Genomic DNA, 27363 nt, shown 5'->3' with positions numbered 1-27363 from the left:
TAATATTTACATGTACAAAATGGAGATTATTACCCAATTATTGGGTTGTTTCAGGAATTAAATACATGAAGCACTTAGCATCATGCCTAGCATATATTCTGAACACTCAATGAATAAAAACTTTCATTGTGATCCAATCTCTGCCCTGAAAAAGTTCACCATGGGGACAGCTATTTCCATATAGACTTAGTTATCCGGCAAGAGCTGTTACTACTATGAATAGAGTATGGGAAAGTAGAAAATGGCTCGATGTGAGAGCGTGCCCCCAAAGTGCAACTTTTGTAAGACTGCTAAATTTCCGTTTTCAAATGACTCCAGAAAATATAACACTGAATTCTGATTATGAACATTCACCCCAAGTAATACACTTGATGTAATGCCATTTACCTCTCAGAACTAGAAAATCTAAAATGAGAGACCACCATTACATTCACTATGTTGATTATGTTTTTTTAAGAAAGACAGATACTAAGAAAAACTTAGCATTTAAGTCCTGAGTACTTAAGAAAGGTAATACTTTTAATGTAACTATTGTTTCCATTAGACTACAATGCCACCTCCAACACTGAGAAGATGATACCAATCACTTCTTTTTACTTGTGGTGTGAATGTCTGATGGTTCCCTCTACATTTTCTCTGCTGTTAAAGAACATTAACTCATTTCTAGGAGGAGAAAAAAATCTACAGGAAAAATGTCGGGCCGGCAGCGTTGGCACACACCTATAATCTCAGCACTTTGGGAGGGATTTGTATTTCTCTGCACACACATACACACACATACACACGCAAATTAGCTGGGTGTCATGGTGCCCAGGGAGACATGGGCAGGGGCTTAGGTGGGCTTGAGCCCGGGAGGTCAAGGCTGCAGTGAGCTGAGATCAAACCAGCGCACTTCCAGCCTGGGAGAGAGAGACCCTGTCTCTAAAAAAGAAAAGAACTGGGTTCAACACAATCTTTCAATTATTTTAATTGATTACTCATCTCTAAATCCCCCAATGCCATGGATTACCTTAAGCTTCAAGCATACAATTAAAATTTAACTATGAAAGACTTCTTAAGAAAGGGAAAAATGATCGAAGTTGGGAGAATATCAGGAGAGAGGTAAGGAAGATTATTTCAAGGTCACTAATGTGAAAAGTGCATCATGCTTTGGAATAAAATCTTGATTTAATACTAAGTAAAATGAAATATGCAAGCCTCTTCCTAAATTACTTTCAAAGGTTTGCAGAGGATGAACTTACTTCCCAAGACTGATATACGTCGGCCATAAATTTTAGGAAATTTTGAAAAAACTTCAACCACAACGTGGCCATTCTCTAAAAACAGATGGGCCCTATCCATGAATAAACCAGAGTAGAGAAAAATGAAACCCAAAATACACAGTATTTTGACTGTAGCTGTCAGTGACAAAGGTTGTGGCAAAGGCTCAGTGACAAAGGCTGTGATGAAGTAATGAGGGCAATTATAGGGAGACTTGTCCAGGTTTTACCTCCTGACTTCCTGTTTCTGTAGAACAGACAAAGCAAATTACACAAAGCACATTTGTTACACAAAGCACATTTCACTCTGGGAAGAAACCCTAGAGCAGGATTTGAGGCTGAAAAGTAAAGCGGCACAAAGTTTGTGGAAATGCCATAGACGACCCTGAAAATGGAAAGAAGTGGAGGGCAAAGAGACAACGGGAGAGGAGGAGAAAAAGAGAAAAGAGAAGGGAGGGAGGGAGAAAGACGGCAGTTCCACTTAGGAGTTCCACAAGTGGTTGTACTCCACTTCAGAGTACAACCCACAACCTACTTACTGGATAACATGTGGCAGTGGCCTGTGCTTCTCCACTCACTTCATTAAACACACACAAACATGCATGTGTGTACACATGTACAAGCACACACACAGAAACACGAATCCACAGTGAGATCTTCCATCCAGGAGGACCTCTGTAGGTAAGCGAACCCAACTGCAAAAAATGCAAGATAACTACTTATACTAACCAATACAAACCACCATTCAAATCTCTGGACAACCAAGGGTCACTGGGCATTTGAGAAAAAGCAAGTACCAGGAAAGAGGAAAAATACAGATTACACGACTTTAGGGAAAATAAACAGGAACAACAGATCAAACCAGACATCCACACAAACACCCCAATTACCATGTTAAAGGTTTTAAGGGGTATATTCCTTAAAAACAAACCAATTACAGAATAGGCCTCTTTGAAAAATGAAAAGATCAGAGAACCACTAGAAATTCTTGAAAAGTAAACATGCAGTTGATAAAAATAAAATTTTTGGGCTGGGCGCAGTGGCTCACACCTGTAATCCCAGCACTTTGGGAGGCGGAGGCAGGTGGATCACCTGAAGTCAGGAGTTTGAGATCAGCCTGGTCAACATAATGAAACTGTCTCTACTAAAAATACAAAAAATTAGCCGGGTGTGGTGGTTAGCGTCTGTAATCCCAGCTACTCCAGAGGCTGAGGCAGGAGAAACACTTGAACCCCGGATGAACTCGGGAGGCAGAGGTTGCAGTGAGCCTATATCGTGCCATCACACTCCAGCCTGGGCAACAAGAGCAAAACTCCCTCTCAAAAAATAAAAATAAGGCCGGGCGCGGTGGCTCACGCCTGTAATTCCAGCACTTTGGGAGGCTGAGGTGGGCGGATCACAAGGTCAGGAGATTGAGACCATCTGGCTAACACGGTGAAATCCCATCTCTACCGAAAATACAAAAAACTCCCCAGGCGCGGTGGTGGGCGCCTGTAGTCCCAGCTACTCCGGAGGCTGAGGCAGGAGAATGGCGGGAACCCGGGAGGCGGAGCTTGCAGTGAGCCGAGATCGCGCCACTGCACTCCAGCCTGCGCGACAGAGCTAGACTCCGTCTCAAAAAGTAAATAAATAAAAATAAAAATAAAAATTTCGGCTGGGCACAGTGGCTCAAGCCTGTAATCCCAGGACTTTGGGAGGCCGAGGTGGATGGATTGCTTGAGCTCAGGAGTTTGAGAACAGCCTAGGCAACAAAAAATTAAAACTAAATAAAAATAAAATTAGCTATGCATGGTGGCTCATGCCTGTAGTTCCAGCTACTAAGGAAACTGAGGTGGGAGGATCGCTTCAGTCCAGGAGGTCATGGCTACAGTGAGCCATGATTGCATCACTGCACTCCAGCCTAGGAGACACAGGGAGACCCTGTCCCAAAAAAAAAAAAAAAAGAAATAAAAGAAATAAAATCACCAGAAGGGCTGAAAACCAGACTGGGCATGACTGAAAACTAAATTAGCATTCTGCGAGACAAACAGAAATCTCCCAATACTTAGAGAAAGGGCAGGAAGACAAAACAAGTAAGAAAAAATAATACTAGATAGACAGCTCCAAACAGTCCAACAGTTATCTCCTAAGAATTCCGTAAGACAAGCAAAGACAATGGAAACAATCATCAAAGAAAGAAAAAGCCTTTAAATGGGAAAAAAATAAGACTGCAGATGACAGCATGCCAAGAAAGATGAAGTTTAAAATATTTATACCTATACTCACAGTTTAAAAAAACAAAAACAAAAACAAAACAAAAAAAAACCCTCAGAGAAAGGAGATCATTCAGAAAACATTCAGAGAGGAAAATCAAGATATATACAAAATAATGAGACTCAGGATTACATTTGACTTATCAGCAAAACTGATGGAAGATAATTAAGGACGTAAAAATTCAGAGGGCAAAGGATTCAAACCCAAACTATGAGTCAAGTATGATGGTAATTAAATACCTTTCCAGACTCAATAATTTTGATTTACCTCCTAAGTGCTGTTTCTGAGGAAAATGTTTGAAGATTTTCAACTGAACTGGGAAAAATTAAAAAAAAGAGTGGACTTAAAAGAATGCCTTCAAAAACAAAAACCATTTACTCAAATTGAAAAATTAAAAACCTAAAAATTTGCTATGATAAAAGTTTCAGTGACATTAATTTTGAAAACCAGGGAAGGTAATAAGAAATTGCAAGACAAAAGTGAATTAAACGATGGCATTATTCTCAACAGTTGGCGGCATGACAGACTTAATACAAAGGAGCTCACTTGATCTTGACACTGCCCAAGCACTTTTCTGTGACTCCCACAAGATCGTCACTCTCTCTGTAAGCCCCATCATACTGCTTGGTTCTGTTGTCAGTAGCATCATTCATAGCAGAAATGCTATCTTTTTTGTTCTCATGGTTTAGAATTTTAAAATATGAAGAAAACAGAGAGTAGCCATAATTCAAGAACAGAACAAAATTGGCTTAAAATCCTTGACAATTCAGAAGTAAAGGAAGACAAACAGCAGAAGTGGAAACAAATTAGAGGCACAGATTTCCTTCCGTAACCTAATGGTGGGCCAAGGAATATTGGCTAAAGTTGGTAGTCCCCTTAAAAATAAAGGTTAAAGAACATTTAAAGCGATAAAGAAAACCACTGAAACTACGGTTCATTATGACAAAAACGAGGAGGCAGGAGGCATGGTTGGTGGTGTGAATAACACTCAATTCCTCACCTTTCATGACAGAAAGAGACACTGCGTCAGACAGATATACCAAAATACATATTATGTGAAGTTCTGATAACCACAAGAATAGAAACAATTAGTTTTCAGAAACTACCTCTGGGGAGAGGTAAAGGATTGGCTGATTTTTAAATTTCATATTCCATCCCTCTATGGTGCCGGAGGAAAGACTTTTTACCATATGTGCTTATTATTAATTTTTTAAAATAAGGTTAAGTATTTAGGTGGTGACAATTTCCTAAAATGTTAGTCCTGTGTTATTTTCAGTTTGGCTAGATGACAACGACTTTCTTAAACTTCATCGTTAATGATTTCCTGGACAGTGAAGACAACTCATCTTGGAAGCAAACATTTAAATGCTCATACCCTTTGCTCCACTGATTTGATTCTTAGGCGTCTACCCTAATGGAAAATTTACGTAAGTGACACAAATATAAAGGTAGGAGGAAGCTTAGTGCACAACTGTGTCTTGGCAAAAACTTCTTGCAAATCCCAAAGGCCTATCAGTGAGGAATGGTTAAATAAATTACAGTAGATACATGCAGTCAAAAAGACTGGGGTAGTAATGATACAGAAAAATGACCTTAATATACAGTGTAGTGAGAAAAGCAAATAACAAAAGAATATATGTAGTATAATCTCCTTTCATGTAGTGATTTTTAAAAGTATCTTTTTGTGTATGTATAGGAATTCTAAAAAGATATACACCAAGCTTTAAGAGAACAGTGCTTACCTCTGGATGTGAAACTGGGGAATAAGAGGGGAAAGATGTTGGCTTTTTACATCTAATTGAACCTTTTATGAATGTTTATTACCTTTGTAAAAGGCAAAAATTCTCAAGAAAAACAACTCTTAATCTCACCCAATTCTTTCCTTACCTTTCCACCCTTCCATTCCCCCAGTACTCTTCCACCACAGATCTCAGCCTTGCACCACAGATCTCGGCCTTCACATGGCATATTGTGTAGGTGTGAATTCACCTTAAAACGGTCTCCAATTCTTACTTCCATGCAATTCATAGAATATACCTTTCACCATGCATGACTGATGAAAAAACTGCATCTCAGTGTTGCATGTGGTCTTCAGCTTGTTGGTTAGAGAATGGCACTGCTAACGAAGCCAGGTTGCAAGTGAGTTCCCCATATACGTCAGTTATTGTTATGCAGTCAGTTTGCCTTTGTACTTATCTTCCTGATCACAGGACCAGATGTAGAAGGATCAAAGTAAATCCATTTTAACTAGTGGAGACACTTCTTTAAAATGCATACTGAGAGCGGGCTTCAGTGGCACGGTTGTTGTTTTCTGAAGAACACATTTGTGTATATGTACGACCCACAGTTTATTTGTACAACCCAGTCAAGCACACACAAAAATCACATAACTGTGCTATCGATCCTTCCCAGAGAGAATTCTGGTTAACCAGATATATGCAGCAGCATTGCCTCTGTGCTCTTTGGGACCAGTGTGATGTTGGAATATGTGGGACCACTAAGTTCCCAGTGTTTGGTCCGTACTTCTCATCTTCAACCAACATACTGAACACAAAATCAAAGAAATATGGCGGAATGAAGGTTTCTCACCCTTAACTGTACTTAAATAATGGTTTCTTTCATAATTCTTTTATAGAAACAGCAACAAAGAAAATCAAAGACTGAAGAAAAACAGATTGAGGACTTGTGAAGCAACCAAAGTGCTGGCTATATAAATATTTCTAACAATGAAGTATTTGATTTTGATCTAACTTAAAATGACTATTAAAAATGTCCAAATAAACAGCTCATACTACAGACATATCGTTTTATGGTCTTCATATTTTTTCAAGATATTGTAAACCTAGCAAAAAGTACCAGTGGAAAGAATGCTCCAAATCTACAGAGTAACTCAGTATGTCTTACACTCATCCAACATGAATTTACCTAACTAGAACTCAAAAAATAGCACGTGTTTCTCCAGAAAGATTCAAATATATTACCTATTCAAAAAACAATCTGCAGCTGGGCATGGTGGCAAGCTCCTGCAGTCCCAGCTACTCAGGAGACTGAGGCAGGAGAATCACTTGAGCCCTGGAGTTCAAGGTTGCAGTGAACCATGACCATACCATTGCACACCAGCCTGGGAGCCAGAGCGAGACCCTGTCTCTAAAACATTAAAAATAAAAAATAAAAAATAAAAAATAAAAAAGTGAGCAAGCAAAGGCAATGAAGAGAACTCTGGGGCCAGTGCACGGGGAATGCAGGGGGTGAAGGCCTGACTGCCTTCTGGCACTCCTGTGGTTCTGAGATGAGAGCGGAAACAAAATATGAGGACTTACATAAATAAAGCTTTAAAAAGAAGTCATATTCTATTTAAATATAATGTTATCTATTTAAATGTGGCTTATAATTTCATCAATGACACTTCTAAATCTAAAAATCACTACTGAAAATAAGATAATCATATTCCAATCCTAATTCTTAATCCAATCATCTCCTCCCATAAATACCCTTCCTCAATACCTTTAATACCTCTTCTTTAATATCTTTCCTAATCAATTCCAATCTCCTCTTAAATTAAGTAAAATATGTTATTTTCTTTACTCCTATCTTGTCTTTTAGCATCTTTCCTTGACATGTATGACTTTAGCAACAAACATTTGCTTCATCCTGTACTGTGGAGAGTATGTCTGTGGTCCTCACAACAGCCCTGTGAGGTAGGTATCATTAACTCTCCTTTACAGACGAGGAGAGGCAACCCGAGAAAGGCTTGACTTGCCCAGTGGCAAAGCAGGGATTCAAAGCCAGAACCTGCTGACGCTCAGCTGAGTGATGTTAAGTTCCCTAGAGGAAAAACAGAGATTGTGCCAAGTAGAAACTACAATTGTACCTAGAATTTTGGAGCAGCTAAAGAGGAGGTTTAACAACATTAATAATTTCTTTGTCACTTAATCATTGTAAACAGTAATTACACTATATTCTCCTATCATTACATTTTAAAGTTAACAATACACAAAAGTTACCCTTCTCTTTTTATAGAAAAAATACTTATTACAAATAGACTTGCACTCATCATTGACTATGAAAAGACACAGTAAACTGGTACTATTCAGCATCAATCCTGGTAAACGGATGTTATAAAAAAAATAAATGTAAATATACAATTATAGAAGATTACTAAAACCAGTGAATTTTGTGGAGATCACCAAAGTGGGTTTCTGCCCAAACAGATTTAGTTTCAAAATACAAAGCCTTATTATCAAGGCACTTTGACCAAGAGAATACACCACAAATCTATGTGTCTAAATTATATGAAAATTAATTCTGACATCTACACAATTTAGACACAGGCGCAAATGGTATTTATCTACCAATCCTGAAATCTGTGCTAACTCTGGAATATGCTAATGTTTTTTCCATATGAAATTATGTACTGTACTTAATAAAATATAAACAATAGTTTAACACAGTGTTTAAAATCTAAAATGAACAGATATTTACGTGTGAAATAGTCTTTAGGAGAAAAAATCTTATTCTGAAAACATTTTATCCTCAGTTAGGTCCAAATCAACAATATTTTAAGGCTACCGCTGCTCTACTGAAAAAAACAAGTAAAAGCTTTTACAATCTAAAACCTTTATTTAAAGATTTTGAGGTTCTCATGAGCACTCGATGTTAGCATAAAAGCAGCTATGAAGATTTCAATGATGATACATGATAACGTTCTTTATTTCTATGGGAAAATTCTATACACCAGTGGCAAAACCAGTGGTACTATCCGAAGAGGCTGCTTTTGCCTATAATGTATCCTGCTTGTCTAATGCTGGTTAACATGCCACCAAATTCTCCCCAGTTGCTCCATTTCATAAGAATGTACGGCTGGTATCATTTCAGCTTGTTCCAACCTGTGCCTGCCAAGCATGTCACTGCTACTAAATCCTGACCTCCACTCTGTCTGGATTTGAGTATTTCTGAGAAAGTAAAAAGCAGCAGCCTCTGACCTCTCAGAACTAATCTAACGTTCAAGCTAAGCCTTGGTGTTACTACAAACCGTTATGACATTTATAGCTTAAACATTCCATTCTCCTGTTGGACAATCTCACTGAACATCAGTATCAAAAGTAGTCACTCCAAGACCATGGCAAAGCGAGAAAAAACGAGGTCACTGTACAACCCACAAGAACAAAATTATCTTTCTTGCCAAATGAGTGACAGCTATTTCTTCATCAATTATGGCTTTATCCTCAATCTAGTTGACCCCCTCTATAAGATCTGTTGATACCCAATCATAGAATTGCCTGTTTTCCGACAGCACCCTATCTAGAGCAAGCCCTCACGTCCTTAGACCTTCCCCCCAAATTATCCAAAGCCCAAATCCTGTAATACATTATAACACCCTGTTACTAGGACACCCCATGGTTCCCTGTGGTCTGTGTTCTTTGCTGCAATAAGTAATAAATCCAACTTGCTCTGTTACAGGTGTATTCCTAGTGGTCTTTAGCTGAAGGGTATTCACACTTGTGAATACTAACAGTGAAATGAAAATAGATGTTCTAGGCTTAGAAAATGACTCTAAAACTGCAATTCACAAGGAGGGAGCTTTGGATGATGCTGGTATAAGATTTCTTCAGTTTTGCTTTTAATGTCAAGACCATGGTAAACTGTTTTAAATGGCTCAGGTAAAGTAAAAAGCATTAAAAACTGATAAAGCAGAGGAGAAGCTTTTATAGCCAAGTTGATCAGGAGAATAAGCAGGAGTTAATCAAGGGTCATTTCAATTGGCAGCAGCACGTCCAAGTATCTGGGATATGTCAAGGTTTAGAGGTACTTTAAAACAAAGGATGCAGTGAAATGCTCATCAACAACAAAGCTGAAGCTATAAGGAAAACATGAAAGTGAGTAATATCTTTTTTTTTTTTTTTTTTTTTTGAGACAGGGTCTCATTGTGTCACCCAGGCCTGGGTGCAGTGGTGCATGGCTCATTGCTGTCTCGATCTCCTGGGCTCAAGTGAACCCCCTAACAGGGGCTCCTAGGTAGCTGAAACTTAAAAAAAAGAAAAGTGCTCACCTTGACTACTGGAATTATCTGGATAGTATGTTAGCCGTGAGAAGAAAATAAAGCAATATTTTCATATAATTTCTCTAAGTATTAATCGTATCTACAGGTACAAAACCAAAAATGTGGCTGGGGTTGGTGGCTCACACCTGTAATCCCAGAACTTTGGGAGGCCAAGATGGGAAAATCTCTTGAGCCCAGGAGTTTGAGACCAGCTTAGGCAACATAGTGACATCTTGTCTCTATTAAAACTAAAATAAAGTTAGACAGGCATAGTGGCATGTACCTGCAGTCCCAGCTACTCAGAAAGCTCAGGTGGACTGCATAAGCCCAGGCAGTTGAGGCTCCAGTGAGTCGTGATCGTGCCACTGCACTCCAACCTGGGTGACCGAGTAAAACGGTCTCAATAAAAACAAAATAAAATGATGATGAAGAAACACCATAAGGCCATCATGGTGGCTCATGCCTGTAATCCCAGCACTTTGGGAGGCCGAAGCAGGTGGATCACCCGAGGTCAGGGGTTTGAGACCAGCGTGGCCAACATGATGAAACCCCATCTCTACTAAAAATACAAAAAATTAGCCAGGCATGGTAGCACACACCTGTAATCCCAGCTATTTGGGAGGCTGAGGCAGGAGAATCGCTTGAGCCAGGGAGGCAGAGAATGCAGTGAGCTGAGATCGTGCCTCTGCCCTCCAGCCTGGCCAACAGAGCAGGACTCCACCTCTAAAATAAAATTAAAAAAAAAACACCATGGTGTTGACTACTTTCTCTTTCAAGACAAGCCCTCAGTAACTCTGTCAAACTTTAACCTTTACAATTATCACAGTCCTCAGTGTTTCTCCTCAGCAAGAACTGAAACTCTCCATCATACTGAGTCTTTCAAATACCTTTCATTTCACAGGCTTTTTTTTCTTTTTCTTTTTCTTTTTTTTTTTTTGAGACAGAGTCTCGCTCTGCAGCCCAGGCTGGAGTGCAGTGGCCCAATCTCAGCTCACTGCAAGCTCCACCTCCCAGGTTCACGCCATTCTCTCACAGGCTGTAATTCCTAATATCTGCTTATATCTGCTTCTTCTTAAGTCAAAAATGTATCAGCCTATTTCTCATTGTAGAACTGGTGTTTCAGGGGAGAGAGGGACAGGGTCTCATTCTGTCACCCAGGCTTGAGTGCAGTGGTGAAATCTTGGCTCACTGCAGCCTCGGATTTCCCAGGTTCAAGAGATCCTCCTACCTCAGCCTCCCTGGTAGCAGGGACCACAGGCACACACCACCACACCCGGTTAACTTTTTGTATTTGTTTTGTACAAATGAGGTTTCGCCATGTTGCCAAGGCTGGTCTCAAACTCCTGGGCTCAAGTGATCTGCCTGCCTTGGGCCTCCCGAAGTGCTGGGATTACTGGCATGAGTCACCGCACCCAGCCGAGAATAAACTATAAGTCAAAAATATAAGGGAAGGCCAGGCACAGTAGCTCACGCCTGCAATCCCAGCACTTTGGGTGAACGAGGCAGATGAATGACTCGAGGTCAGGAGTTCAAGACCAGCCTGGGCAACATGGTGAAACCCCATCTCTACTAACAACACAAAAATTAGCCAGGCATAGTAGCATGTGCCTGTAATCCCAGCTATCTGAGAGGCTGACGCACGAGAATTGTTTGAACCCAAGAGGCGGAAGTTGCAGTGAGCCGAGATTGTGTCACTGCACTCCAGCTTGGGCAACAAGAGTGAAACTCCGTCTTAACAAAAAAAAAAAAAAAAAAAAAAAAAATTTATATATATATAAATATATAAAAAATATGGGAAAAACTATTTTAAAACAGCGAATTTTATTTCTTTCAGAGGTTAAAATGTAAAAATAAGTAAAACAGCTAATTCAAAAACTGAAGGTAATTTACAGTAATTGATTTAATGATTTACCTGCTAGAATTTTAAAAATTAAACAAAATGTCTAGTGAATACTCTTACAAATTTTTGTTTTAAAACATTTTATTTTTACTCAGAAGACCCTTGGGAACTTACATTTGCATGGCACACTAAAACATAAAAACTGTAAAACTAACAATGTTCTAAAAAATCAGACTGATGGCAAGGCACGGTGGCTCATGCCTACAATCTCAGTACTTTGGGAGGCAGAGGCAGGCGGATCACTTGAGCCCAGGAGTTCAAGCCCAGCCTAGGCAACATGGTGAAACCCTGTCTCTACTAAAAATACAAAAGTTAGCCACACATGGTGGCACGCACCTGTAGCCCCAGCTTCTCGGGAGGCTGAGGTGGGAGGATCACTTGAGCCTGGCAGGTGGAGGCTGCAGAAAGCCAAGATCATGCCACTGCACTCCAGCCTGAGTTGACAGAGCAAGACCTTGTCTCAAAATAATAATACTAATACTAATACTAATAATAATAATGATAATGATATTTAGAGTGAAGACACTCTAAAAAAAAAAAGAAAGAAAAAAATAGGTTGGGCAGGAGGATGGCTTAAGGTCAGGAGTTTGAGGTTATAGTGAGCTATGATCATGCCAATGTACTCCAACCTGGGCAACAGAGCAAAACTCTGTCTCTGAAAAATAATAATGAATTTTAAAATCAGATTAGTACACTTAAAAAATATATAAATGGAACAATTTGCATAGATTTCAGGAAACGAAATGATCTGATTTAACCATTGCAAAAAAATTTTTTTAATATTACCACCACCAAATTGTTAAGGTATTTAATATCCAGGTTCCACAGAAAGAACATTAAAACTGAGTGCTATACTATACGACCTCAAGAAAGGAGCAGCATCTTAGTTCAGAAATCACTACACTTAAAATGCTTTTTACTACAGATGTCACCTCTCTGATCTTAAGAGTCACTGAATCAGGCCCATATCTGCTATGTCACAGGTAAGGATTCGGCTCCTACCCCGCAACAAACTACACTGAAGACTCTGAGGGCAGAGTAAGTCCCCAAAGTCAGCGAGTCTGTTTGGTCAAACTGACAAGTTTGATGGCGTGGATGCAGAGGGTAACAAGGAGAGTCCAAACAAGACATTAGATTTCTATATTTGAACCTTGTCTACTGTAACAAAAATATATGTATAATACATTTTCCCCAAGACTCCCACCTTACTGCTGACACATTACTCATCCAAGACAACAAAATGAAATAACATTTTACCAGAGCTATCACTTGTTCATCCAACTTCCTTATCACTAAATGGAGTTAGGGATTAATTCTTATGCTTCAGGTTGGTCAGCAGGAAAACTGTTCTTACCCCCAAAAAAACTAAATGCTATCCTGATGAAACAGTCTGGGCACCAATGACCATAGCCTGCTGCTGATGAGCTGTGGAGACTACTCACTGTCGATGTAAAACAGTATTCCTGCTTGATGTGGTACCTCATCAATCCACAAAACATTTCTGAAGAAATAAGATAACTAGGAAAATGTTGGACATGGTGCTAAAGGGAAGAGGCCATGCTACTAAATTTTTATCAGCAAAAGAACCAATGACAGCACACTGGCCACAGCATGTCATCATTAATTATCTGATGCATCTAACAACTAAGATAAAATCTTTAAATCCTTTTATAAGACTATTTATTTATTCACTTATTTTTGAGATGGAGTTTTGCTCTTGTTGCCCAGGCTGGAGTGCGATGGCACACTATCGGTTCATTGCAACCTCCTCTGCCTCCTGGGTTCAAGCAATTCTCTTGCCTCAGCCTCCCGAGAAGCTGGGATTACAGGCACATGCCACCATGCACAGCTGATTTTTGTATTCTGAGTAGAGACAGGGTTTCACCATGTTGGCCAGGCTGGTCTCAAACGCCTGATCTCAAGTGATCCACCTGTCTTGGCCTCCCAAAGTGCTGGGATTACAGGCATGAGCCACCACGCACAGCCCTTTTACAGGACTTCAAAAAGGCCAATTCTAAGTTCATATCTGTTGAATTTTTTACATCTAAAAACACTAAAAAATCATGACAGCTTGTTTAAACAAATAGTCGTATTTACAGACTGCTTATAAATATAAAAGCCTATACTACTGTCATAACAATGGTTGAAAAATATTCAAGTAAGTTCTGAAATAACCACTTTTATCCTAAAATAGTCCAGAGATTTGGAAGCAGGCTCTGAAATTCACTTTGGAAATGACATATCAACGAGGTCAATACCTCACTTTATAGATGAGGACACAAAGTATTATAACTTGCCCCAGTGTCACATGGCTGCTAAGAGCTGAAACTGGCTGCTAAGAGCTGAAACTGTGACTAACATTCAGCTTCTAGAGCTTGTGATTTCATATGCAATTATGTGCAATAGTGTCTCTTTATATACTTCCAATGAGTTGGTTTCAGTAGCAGGAGACTAGCAGATGAAGCTGATCAGAAAAAGTAATAAAACAGTATTTTTAAAAGAATATGGAGGCATCTAGATTCAGGACTGCATATATTTTTTAAAAAAGAATATAGATGCAAATCAATGAAAGGTAATTAAGACAACTCTACACAGTGGAAGGTGAGATAAAAACCACAAAAATCACAAAACATAAAGAAAAGACAAAGAAAAATAACTTAATGAAAATATCTTTCAAAGCCTAACCTACCTAGTAAAAAGCTAAGGTGGGAAAGGGGCATGAAGAAATCTTTGACTCCTAAAATTACTCTGTATCTTATCTAGAGGTAGTTAGGCAAGTATATAAATATGAAAAACCCATTATACTGTACATTTAAGATTTGTGCATTTACTGTATATATACAACTAAGAAGTATAAATATTTCAAAAACTTTTTCAAAGATTAGGTGAATTTTGAGACTCCATTCACTACTTCAAACAACAGTGTTAATAACATTATCCAATGTCTCAACAGAGGTTGGCAACATTTCCCTTTGTGATACAACCTAGTCACTTAACTCTTTGCAACGCTTGACTTTCAGACTTTAGGTCTGCCCTGAAACATAAAACTAACGTTAATATTATCAAATCTGACCATCCATCTGAAAAGGAAATGCTTTCTATAACTTCCCTGATAGGTAGGTGGCAAGCTAAATGTGGCAAAATTTCATGAAAGGGAAGCCCAATAGCTCACACAACAGTCCGTTGTTCTCTTTTCTTTCATGGGGGAAAAACACAGGGTCTCCCTCTGTCGTCCAGGATGGAGTGCAGTGGCACAATCTCGGCTCACTGCAGCCTCGAACTCCCAGACTCGAGCAATCCTCCTGCCTCTACCTTCTGAGTAGCTGGGACTACACGTGCATGCCACCATGTTTTTCATTTTTTTGTAGAAAAAGGGTCTCACTTTCTTGCCCAGGCGGGTCTCACTTTGTTGCCCAAGCTGGTCTCAAACTCCTGGCTTCAAGCAACCTTCCCACCTCAGCCTCCCAAAAAGCTGGGATTACAGCTATTGTGCCTGGTCACATTCTCTTACCTTTCCACAGGAAAATAATTTCCATAATGAAATCCAAATATGATGTCCTATATCCTCCTCATCCCCTATATTTTAGGCCTATATAAAATAAATCAAATCCTACTTCCAAAATACATTAAGTATCTGAAAGTAACTATAATCGCAAGTCTCTTTTAACCAAGCAAAATACTAATCTTCCCTTTACTCTTTCTTCATGATTTCCAGACCGCTCTCCCTTCTAGTAAACTCCCCTCAAAAATGAAGCTCCACCACTCTGAACATCTATTAAGTATTCTACTAAGTGGGGAAAAACACGACACCTCAAGAGTTCACACCAATCATCTAAAACACAGGATTGTTTTTATGAATTCTAATTAACCAATCTAACAAACCCTGGAATTGAGGTTGGTAAGCAAAGTACAGAACTTCCTATTTATCTTTATTTAAATTTTATAGTTTAAATTTCTATTAAGTTTAACACCACAATATCTTCTCAAATCCTGAAATCTAGTGAACTTCTACTTGTAGTTTTGAATCCGCTGTAAATTACAAAGCTAGACCATCTACATTAATATAGAATGTTAAATAGGACAGGGGCCAAGTAAAGAATCTTACAGGCCGGGTGCGGTGGCTCAAGCCTGTAATCCCAGCACTTTGGGAGGCCGAGACGGGCGGATCATGAGGTCAGGAGATTGAGACCATCCTGGCTAACACAGTGAAACTCCGTCTCTACTAAAAAATACAAAAAACTAGCCAGGCGAGGTGGTGGGCGCCCGTAGTCCCAGCTACTCGGGAGGCTGAGGCAGGAGAATGGTGTAAACCCGGGAGGCGGAGCTTGCAGTGAGCTGAGATCCGGCCACTGCACTCCAGCCTGGGCGACAGAGCAAGACTCCGTCTCAAAAAAAAAAAAAATCTTACAGCACTCTCTGCATACTTGCATCTACATTAATATAAAATGTTAAATAGGACAGGGGCCAAGTAAAGAGTCTTGCAGCACTCTCTGCATACCTGTCTCACAGGTAACAAACATCCAGGGAAAACTTACTTTGGCCATGATCTTTCACTCATGCAGCTAAAAAGCCACATTCCTCTACCATGATCCACAAATTAGCTCAAAGATTCCCTATATTGGTCTGGCTACAATGTCCTTGACCCCTCCAGCAATCCTATTAAAAAATAGGATTATGTTAGCATGATTTATTCCAGACCACTATTTCTCAATGGAAGCAGTAAGGCTTTCTTTCTCCAAGTCTGCGCATGCATGCACGTATGCATACCTGTGGTGGTGCCTTTTTTAGAAAGTTATGCGTGGCAGTCATCAATGAAGTTCACTTCAGAAGTGTACAAATTATTTATTCAAAAAAGCAGTCATCGGGCCTGATGGGATTAAGAACTACTAATCTAACATTTGATGACTCATGGCATCACAAACTACTCTTGTTTAATAACATTAAAAATGTCTGCTGGAGATAAAACATTGAGCTCCCTGACAAGGAGTTCCTAGAACCACCCTTTTACTCCTTGTTTCTGTATTCATGCTGACTTCCTTCAATATTTTCTAACGTTTCAATATGGAAAAATACTTATAATTTCCATTTGTAACAAAACAAACATGGACACTGAGAAGACTGTCACAGTCTTCAACAGGCATAGGGAGATGGCCAGACTAAGGAGGCTATCCTCATATTAACTCTGTTCTCTCAAAGAGAGCTCTACTAAACATCAAAATACATTCAAAGGCAAAAACAGAGGCCTTGGCAGATTGGCTGTGAGGCTTTTAATGTGCATTTGGAGAAATTAGGGTTATTTTATGAAACAACCTGTAAAAAAGAATTAACTGACCCAGAAACTACCATTTCTTCCTTTAAACAGAAATCCTCACTGTGGTCTCTTTACAACTGAAGAGATCATAGCACTATAGGTGCTTCTCAGAAATTGCTGAGATACAGTTTTCTGGTACATCATAAAAAGTGGCCAGGCACAGCGGCTTACACCTGTAATCCCAATACTTGGGGAGGCCGAGACGAGCGGATCACTGGAGGTCAGGAGTTCGAGACCAGCCTGGCCGACATGGTGAAACCCTATCTCCACTAAAAACACAAAAATTAGCTGGGTGTGGTGGTGCATGCCTGCAGTCCCAGCTACTCAGGAGGCTGAGACACTAGAATTGCTTGAACCCGGGAGGCAGAGGTTGCAATGAGCTGAGATCACACCACTGCACTCCAGCCTGGGCGACAGAGCAAGACTCCAACTCAAAAAAAAAAAAAAAAGTAATTAAAGGGGAAAAAAATTACTATGGGAAAAAAAAAAAACAAAAAACCCAGTATTTGTTCTGATACTTCCCTCATTGACAAAACTTACTTTGTTATACCATATTTTAATCATATACTTTGTTAAAGAATCTACTCACCAAAAATGAAAAAGCCAAGACACATTACACATTTATCTAATTGTATGAGCCTTCCCAAAGCTCAGAATTTTAACTTTCAAAACTATCAAAGACTTGATAAGCTGAGATTTATAAAAAGAACAGGGTAACTAATTCATCAGAACAAAAATTTAAACCTCACTCAAAACGAACTGAAGCATACCACTATAGAATAGACAACTACAGAATAAAATTTATATCTTTAATAAATGTAAAGACATAAAGGCTCTCTCTGAAAACTGACTGCCTAAATTATTAATCATAGGGATTTGTCACTGTTAAAAAAACCTGAATCTCGGAGATCGAGACCATGGTGAAACCCCGTCTCTACTAAAAATAGAAAAAATTAGCCGGGCGTGGTGGTGGGCGCCTGTAGTCCCAGCTACTCGGGAGGCTGAGGCAGGAGAATGGCGTGAACCCGGGAGGCGGAGCTTGCAGTGAGCCGGGATTGTGCCACTGCACTCCAGCCTGGGCGACAGAGCAAGACTCTGTCTCAAAAAAAAAAAAAAAAAAACCAAAAAACCTGAATCTCTTGCCAGACATGGTGGCTTATGCCTGTAATCCCAGCACTTTGGGAGGCTGAGGCTGGCAGATCACCTGAGATCAAGAGACCAGCCTGTCCAACATGGTGAAAGCCCATCTCTACCAAAAAATGAAAAAATTAGCCAGGTGTGGTGGTGCACGCCTGTAGTCCCAGCTACCGGGGAAGCCGAGGTGGGAGAATTACTTGAACCTGGAAGGCGGCGGTTGCAGTGAGCCAGTATTGCGCCACTGCACTCCAGCCTGGGTGAAAGACTAAGACCCTGTCTCCAAAAAAAAAATCGAATCTTCATATACAAACGAGTGCCTGGGAGTGGCTCTTGACTCTTAATTAAGACACTAAATATGATAGCAGCAGGATGCAACTCTGTACCCCAAGCAAGGTACAAATCTATATTCAGTAAGTTTTGGTCATATTATGTACAATATTTTAAATAAGCATAGCGATTAAAAGAACAAAGCCTATCATAAAAATTTTAAACCGTTCCTGAAAAAATATGAATGCATCATGTAAAATGAGTATTTCAGGACCCTACTACACAAACTTTTTTAAATAATGTGCTTTAGATGTTAAATATGAAGTCTTTATCTCTCAATTATTTACATAATAAGACAACCTACCATGGTCTAGTCTTTTCAGGATAGCAAAGAGCCTTAAAGAAACCATTCCTCAAAGTAAGAAACTGGATACAGAATACAGGCAGCTGTATGTAAAATGGGTCCAAGTGGTTGGTTGGATGGTTAAATGAGATATGCCTGAAGTGCTTGTAACACTAAAAGCATGCTAAGTCAACGTAAGGAATTATTCTGCTATGGGCTACTTTAAAGGGTTTTTTGTCTTGGGAGAAAACAGAATTCTGGGGAGTGTTCTGTAAAACCTTGTAGAAATAAATTAGGTTCATTGTCATAAACTACATGGTTTACCAATTTTACTTTAGTAATAAAGTTATTTCCAATAAAAAGCACCCATTTTTTGGAACACTCCAACTTTGTAAATGTGTCTTCACACAGTCCAAAAACACACTGCCAAACAAAAAGATCTTTGTGTAGACAGGGGTCATCTCATTTAGTATAAACCACAAATGCAATCATGAAGGGGCACACAGAGACTTATCAAAAGTATTAGTAAAAATATTATTTTTCTTAACCTGTGTGGTGAGTACGTGTTAATTTCCATTCCATTAGTATTATATTTGAAAACTAAAAACTCCTGCATTAAGTCTCAATATAACTGCTTATGTCCATGTTCTATTTAATACACCTTATAACCCATGTGTAGTGTGAATCAATAGCTGTGGTTTAATATTTTTGTTAAATATATCACACATTCACTATAACCTCTACAGTTTTAAAGAATGTTAAAATGAACTTGAGTACCTAGTTTCCTCTACCCACACCCTTCTCCCCTGTACAAATCTTTACTTCACAATTCTGTCAATTACAGCTTAGAAAGGTACTGTTGCTGACATTACTTTTAAAACATAAAAGAGGCAGTTTAACATAGTAGTTAAGAGCATGAATACTGGAGCCAAACAGGCTTCAAATCCTAGCCTCAACTCTTATAAACTATATGACCTTTGACAGGTTTATTTAACTTTTTGGTGCCTTGGTTTACTCATGTGTAAAATGGGAAACAATCAGTACTGCTCTCATAGGGCTACTGGGAAGATCAAATAAAGTACTTACAATATGCCTGGTACACAGTAAGTATAATGTGTCAGCTGTTATTGTTAAAACCCAGAGGGTAAAACAAAATTAAAGCACACTGAAACTTGTTAACCGATTCTCTTTACGAGTATAGTGGGGAGAAGTGAGGCTGTGGGAGAAAATTAAAAATAAAAGAATATAATGCCTCTCAGTAAAATGTATTTCCATACTCTTACCGATTTCATATTTTCAACCTGCCAGTGGTTAAGTGATCTGCTTTCATATGTCCATAAAACTACACTTCTAGCACTCACACGGCTCTCCTCCCATATTATCAAATGTCTTTAACAATTGTGAAAATATCTCACCCTCCCTATTAAACACAAGGATAGGGGTTATACCTTATAAACCAGTCTCCTAGGTAACTTGCATATAAGATACTCATTGTTTATTAAATAGATTTTAACGGTACTATTTCAGTCAGAGTCAAATGTGTAAACATAACCTATAGGCTCATTTAGTCTCACATATTTCTGGTGTGTACAATGTTACTTTACCATAAGCTTGGGAAGCTGGAGGAAATTTTTTTTTTTAGATTTTAATAACAACTTTAAAATGTTATTTTAATCCCAGTCTATAAATTGCCATAATACTAAAAAAAAGGAGAAATGGAACTATGGTGACTTAGACATCCTTTGTAATGGTGGACATATACATTGTGCTTCTCAATGCTGCAGTATATTCTATTTCATCAATGTCTGTTTTTTCAACTTACGTACCAACCAACAAGGACTTCTGTATAACAAATCTGCCGTCAACAGATTTATGCTTATTTTACACCTTAGAAAATCCTGATTACTTTTCTCTTCTGTAACTTCATCCTTTTCTAAGCATAAGAACAATTTCAGAAATACTATTATAAAAAGCAACTACAGGCCAGGTACGGTGGCTCACGCCTATAATACCAGCACTTTGGGAGGCTGTGCGCACGAAACATGTGAGGTCAGGAGCTCAAGACCAGCCTGGCCAACATGGTGAAACCCTGTCTCTACTAAAAATACAAAACTTAGCCGGGCATGGTGACACGTGCCTATAATCCCAGCTACTCAGGAGGCTGAGGCAGGAGAATCACTTGAACCCAAGAGGCAGAGGTAGCAGTGAGCCAAGATCACACCACTGCACTCCAGCCTGGGCAACAGAGCAAGACTTGGTCTCAAACATATTTTTTAAATAGTAAGAAAATAAAAATAAAAAGCAACTATAAATTCTGCATTCAAAAGTACAAGTCCAGGGTGGTGGCTCACACTATAATCCTAGCACTTTGGGAGGCTGAGGCAGGAGGATCCCTTGAGCTCAGGAGTTTGAGACCAGCTTGGGCAACACTGGGAGAGCCTGTCTCTATTTTTCAAAAAAATTAAAAATTAAAAAGTATAGTATCATGACTTCTGTTCTGCACAGGCACGCTGTATGCTCAAAGCTGAAAAACTCAGTCACGAAGACCCTACAGCTGTCTTTCAATACTTAACGGCTTGCCATGTGAATTAAGCGCAGAATTAATTTTTGGTATTCCCGTAGGCAAGACAAATTGTAAGGAAGCAGATTTCTGATATAAAGAAAAAAATCCCTGAAAATTAGAGCCGTCTAAAATTAAAAAAGGAATTCATGTGAAGTAGGGAATAGTACATCACTGAGAATGTTTGCCAGTAGACTAGTTTTTAGGAATGCTGTAGAAAAGTATTTGATGGAGTTTGACTATATGATCACAAACTCCCCTTAAATAGAATTATTCTTGGATTTTCTGAATACTTAAGTCCAAAAGTAATGGCTTGATACACAACACTAACAATGCAAAGGAGTATGCTTATCTACCTGATGCCATAGAGTCTACGTGCATTACATGAACATCATCCTTAATAAGGGGCAACTATATTTCAGAGGTTAGGATATCCTGTCCCTATTTGTTTGACTTTGTGATCCAACTTTCTCTGAGGAGAGCTACGTAAGTTCACTTCACATTTTATTTAAAGAGCTTCTCATCATCCCTTGAAACAACTGCCAATCCACCATCGCTTTGACCCCACAACTCACTAGCGGGAGAATGGGAAGCTCTCAGATGCATAAAATTTGGAAAAGTGAGAAATGACAGAAAACGGACAACTGGAATCTAATTACTCTTCTCCTACACCAGACTTGCTATCAGAATTACTGGTTGGGTGGTATAATCAATTCAATATATTCATATCTGCCTCATATACTGAAGTGTCTTGGGGTACTAAAAATATTGTTACTGTAAAGCAAGTAGAATATTTTTTAAAAAGAATCAAAAGGTATTAAAAAGCTAGAATGTAAATGTAAAAGTACATGAAGGCTCATTATACCTTTGTGCATGTTTGAAATTTCCATAGTAAAAACCTAAAATAAAGAGCCCTCAAACAAAAATCTCAACCCTCATTTATGATTCAGCATCTACTTAACTTCATCTAAATTTACCTGGACTTATCTGAAAATATTTAACTCCTAGTTAATATCCCTTGCACACTCTAAATTTCAGAGGAAAGTTCTTAATGAAACACTTTCAACACCAAAATTGAATAATGCTTCACTGGATCATGGGACTGAAAAACGTTATCACATAGATTTCCTTCTTTTTTAAAATCCAAGCTGCAAAGTGGTTTTAGATCAGACTTCAGTTAGTATAGTCCACTGTAAAATTAGTTGTTTTAATACTGTAGAATTACCTTTTTTTTTTTTTGAGATGGAGTCTCGCTCGGTTGCCCAGGCTAGAGTGCAGTGGCACAAGCTCCGCTCACTGCAAGCTCCGCCTCCTGGGTTCATGCCATTCTCCTGCCTCAGCCTCCCGAGTAGCTGGGACTAGAGGCACCCCTTAAGACACCCAGCGAATTTTTTTGTATTTTTAGTAGAGACGGGGTTTCACAGTGTTAGCCAGGATGGTCTCAATCTCCTGACCTCGTGATCCGCCCGCCTCGGTCTCCCAAAGTGCTGGGATTACAGGTGTGAGCCACCGCGCCCAGCTACCCTAGAGTTACTTTTAATAAATAAAATCATTTCATTTTCTCTAAGTTTCCAGGATTTTAAAAACTTAGAAAATGTTTAAATTGTTTCTGCTTAACAGCTAAGACTAATAGAGAGGAAAGATTCAACATAAGTGTGGCATTAGGCTGGGAGTCAAATGATAAGATTCTAGTCCTGGCTCTGAACCTATTTTGCTTTGAACATGTCACTTACACCCTTGGGATCATGGAGTTCATCCATAAAACAACTCAGACATGATCATCTCAAAGTCTCTGTCTCATTCTGAAGTTATACAATATTATGACCTTTATAGTGAGTAAACTCCCTCAATGTGACAGGTTCCCTACGTCATACAGTACTGTGTATAAAAAAGGCTACGTCATACAGTACTGTGGATAAACCCTAACAAAATGTGCAAAGTCAAGAGTGTTTAAGCAAACGTGATGGAAGACACTGACTCGAAATATGGGCTGAAATACAGATTAAAGTATCTCAAGAGTCTTTCCTGTCGACAAAGCATCAATATCATATGCTACAGCTAAAGCTCTGAAAAACTGTGAGAAACTTAACGATTCAACCGAGGCAACTATCTCTGCTGACTCTTGAACATAAGGGAAAAGCTCTGAATAATAATTTGACACCCAACACCTGTAGCACCCATCCTCCCACCCTGTATTTATGTGTCAGAGAAAGACAGTATTTTTGTGGCATCCTGGATCCAAGGGTATGGAGTAGAAGGTACTGTTTGTTAAACAGTACATTCAACAGGTTCATACTAAGCACTTGAGAAAACTACCTTCCTACTTAATAAACTAACAGGATCCAGTCAGAAGTGTCTTTGTTGTGATGTTTGTATTGCATATATCCAATGAATTCCTTAGCTCTACCACCACTGAATTCACGTAACTCACACAGATGTACTGTTAATATTTCAACAGTCCCACTTTATAGAGTCCAATATTCTAATGCATAATCTAAAATAATCGAAGTGAGAATATGGACTTTGGTTAAAGAATGAAGTAATTCATAGAGGTTTATTAATTATAAAATCAACAAAAGTAAACAAGCAATGCCACCCGAACTTAGTAACATGCGGGCCATGTAGTACAAATGTGGTGTACTGAAAAACCAACCGCTTTCAGAAATCGTAACACTAAGAAGTGTAGCTTTGATACCTCTATCTTGTTGGTTAATTCATGTTGTAGAAGGACTGCCAGGGGAATGACAGCTATCTAAATCAAACCACAGTGTCAATATGTTGGGAACAAGTACCCTGGCTACAAGAAAGGAAAAGGAAAAGGAATACAGCCCTAAAAGATGCATACAGATAAGCAAGTAAGGGGGGAGCATTCTTGTATTTAATTTATAGCTAAAAAATTCAAAGGTAACACTGGTAGTAAAAACCTACAAAATGACTGTGAATCAGAGAAAGTGTTGGTTTTTTTGAAGAGCCTGAGACGGTGTGTATATGTAAGAAACTGAATGGAGATGTAAGCCAGTATTGTGGTGTTGTGCTGATTTAGCCACAAATGTCTTCCCTATTGAAATATTCCAATCAGTACCGTTAGTACACGTACCTCGGAGAATTCTTTCCTCATGGCAACGAAGAAAGTCCCAGATTCTAACAGTGCCGTCATCAGAGCATGTAGCAAATTTATTATCCGTGGGTGAGAAACTGTTACATGAAGACACACAGCAGGGGAAAGAAGTCAGCATTTAACAGATAATCTGTGTTTCTCAGACAGGGAAAAATAAAAACACTGTGCTGCATTATAAACAGGAGAGGGAAGAATCCAGTGAAGAAGCCCTTAAAGTGAATGTCGTCAGCTAACATAGGCATCTCATCAAAAGAAGTCTTCAACAGAGCAGTTGTTTGAGTTTTCAATCATCAGTATTCTGAGAACTTCAAGTGTGTATTATTAGTGCTAATGCTATCCATGTTCCTTCTCTATTTTCTATCATACCAGGAAATCACATGAAGCTGCCTTAAGTGGTGAAACTAAATGGATTCTATTTTTGCAGTATTCCCATAGTCTTTTAAATTGCACACGAATACTGCTCCCAAAATTATCATCAGCTTCTGCCTCAGACACTTCATGAAATGATAAGCTGAAACAATGTGGGCTGTCTGTTAAAAGAATGATTGCTAAACATCCCTACATACGATGTTTCTCATCCATTCCAAAGGTCTGTAGAAAATTTTCACATCTTCCTGGCAAGCTATTCCATGAATGTTGCACCTTTTGAGTAAAACTTTAAAATAAGGACATTCAGACTTGTGTTTCAAGCCAAAGAATCTGCTGCAAGAAGGATTCAGTTTTTCCCAGTAGTGAAAGATCATTCAAGTTTCTCAAATAACTCTAAAAACTCCCTTGAACTTTGGAATCCTATAACTAAGAAAGGACTAGCTGTGTAAACTCAATGTATGAGCAAGACACTAAGGCAAAATCTACAAAGCAGAAGCATGTTCATCCAACAATTTGTTAAGATTCTGAAAGGATAAGCAAATGACTACAGTGGATGATGTTTCTATAAAGATGTCAACCTCCCCCACACATGGGTGGCACAACCTTAAAGAATGCTGCTTAGCTTTATTCTGAGGCTGCAGCAATTCTTCAGGCTTGTATTTGGAACTTTTTCCCCCAGTTTTACTATACATACCTCACTGATGTGTAAAAATATACAACTCACTGAAAATATTTTAAACTCCACTTATTGTATACATTTGCATAAGTGATGTTATCAACAGTGAATCAGAAGAAAAGTCCTAGAGTCTTCTTGACAATGATCTGCTTACAGCTGCAAAGCTTGAAGAACCCATTCATTATTCCATTAATGTTTGCCACATCCAGTTATCTGTGAGGGTTTTAGTCCTATACTTTCCTTTGGAAGTCGTGGCATAACCAAGCCAACCAGGTCTTCACTTAAGCCTTTTTCCACTTTGTGTGAATTCTGAAGTTGTTTTCTGCAGGCTTTAGATTTTATTCAGTTGCATAATTAAAGACTGAATTCTTTATTTGGAATGAAATATTCTTGTCTTACACAGTAGATAATAAAAAGGAATAACGTATACACATTATTAATCATAAATGAAAAGAGAAAACCAGTGCAAAATGCGGCAGACAGTACATCTCTAACATATTGCAAAGGCTGATACCGGGACAACACTACTTCAGAAAGGTGCCAGCAAAATGGTGAATGTGTGAAAACAAAGAAAAATATTGTGTTTATAGGGTGCAGAAAGTTTCCCAGAATCTGACAGAGCCCATGCATCTCTGCACCCAGAATACACTTAGAGAATAATTTAACCATGACAATAGGGACTACAGAAAATGGTATATTGTGTATAAACCTGGCCTCTCTAATCGCCTCCTTATGTGCCTGGAACATCTTGACGTTGTTCATGTTCGACTGCCAATATTTCACATATCCTCCGTGGTCTGCTGTCAACATCCACATGTCATTATGTGACCACGTCATGGCCCTCACTGGGCTGTCGTGAGCCTGTGAAAACAGAAAACATTATTAATTAGTAAGGTGTTGCTTCAAAGAATATATGACTAAAGGCTTACAAGAGCATATACTGACTCGAGGCAACAATTCGTCCAATTCTAAGTTTAACAATGCCAATGAAGTGACTATATCTCAAGTTCTTTACAGTACCATACGATGATACCACCATCTGGTGATTACTATTACCTGTAATATTGTTTCAAAATTGAAAGTGAGTCCATTCCACAAGGTAAACTCCCCACTAGAAGCTCCAGTGACCAAGCGTCTTCCTTCTGGAGTCCACTAAGGGAGAAAAAAAGACAGGTTATACAAGGGCACACATCCTCCAACTTCACTAATTTTGAAAAACATTTTAAAGGTATTTATAAAACATGCAATAACTGACATAAATAAATGAAACTGACTTTTGCTTAAATGTAGCTCAGCTTTATCAGAAGTACTTCGTCAGAAAACAACACAGTGCAAGGAAGGCTCTAGTCCCTTGGCTTAGTAGCTGAATTAAAGATACTAAGTATATTATGAGTATACGCACCTACTCACTAAATTACATGCACCTATGCATGCTAAAGACCATTTCAATACAGAATATGCGAAGACCTCATTTCCCTAGGCTATATGATAGACTAACAAAAATAAGGTCACCAGAACAACTCAAAGACCGGATAAAGGACTTGGCGCTTACAAGTAGGAGAGGACAAATTCAGAAAGAAAAGTTACCAGTGTTTAATTAAAATAACAAGATAATAAGAAGTACCAATTTAAGGACACTGAGGCTATCAAACTCTTCCTGCACCTAAACATATTTAAAAAAAAAAAATTGTAAGCTCTCCTCCATTCAAAGTACCAAGCAGTGATAACTCTTAGGCTGATCTACTCTCAAAAAAAACCATAATAGTGCCATGACTAATTAACACTACACCAACATTTTTAATTTTTTATTGATACACAATAGATGTACATATTTGCAGGGAATGACAATGCCAATAATTTTTTTTGTACTTTTAAGTGCACCTTTTCTCCTTTTAAATTAAACTTAAAGCCCTTTATTACTTTTTGCACTTAAAGCTCTTTAAATATTTTTACATCAGTATTTTAATGTCACAATTTGCATACTAAAGGAAATCTGTAGCATACATGATGGCTAATTTGAAACATTTCAAATTTTTTGTTTTTACTTTTCATTTTCAACTTTCTATGATGGATCACACACTCATTTTCCTTCAATGATGTAAATATACAAAATGTCAATATAACAATCCT

At 38.6% G+C, this 27363-nt stretch overlaps 1 protein-coding gene across 2 annotated transcripts in view; it reads right to left on the bottom strand.

The window, feature by feature from the left end:
• Positions 1-27363, bottom strand: part of WDR33 (WD repeat domain 33) — a 108201-nt gene that overhangs the window by 35794 nt on the left and 45044 nt on the right. Inside the window, exons 5-7 of one of the 2 annotated variants that reach the window (XM_025405595.1) lie at positions 26290-26385; positions 25943-26094; positions 24168-24265 (exon numbers count right to left, since the gene is read on the bottom strand). In XM_025405595.1, the coding sequence (XP_025261380.1) occupies positions 24168-24265; positions 25943-26094; positions 26290-26385 (346 nt within the window). Of the gene's footprint in view, positions 1-24163; positions 24266-25942; positions 26095-26289; positions 26386-27363 lie in introns of both variants that reach the window. The other variant, XM_025405596.1, reaches the window with a different exon arrangement.

This window comes from Theropithecus gelada, chromosome 12, assembly GCF_003255815.1.
Source record: "Theropithecus gelada isolate Dixy chromosome 12, Tgel_1.0, whole genome shotgun sequence".
Lineage (NCBI taxonomy): Eukaryota > Metazoa > Chordata > Mammalia > Primates > Cercopithecidae > Theropithecus > Theropithecus gelada.
Note: the sequence above shows the minus strand (reverse complement) of the source record. Positions and strands in the feature narration are given on the sequence as shown.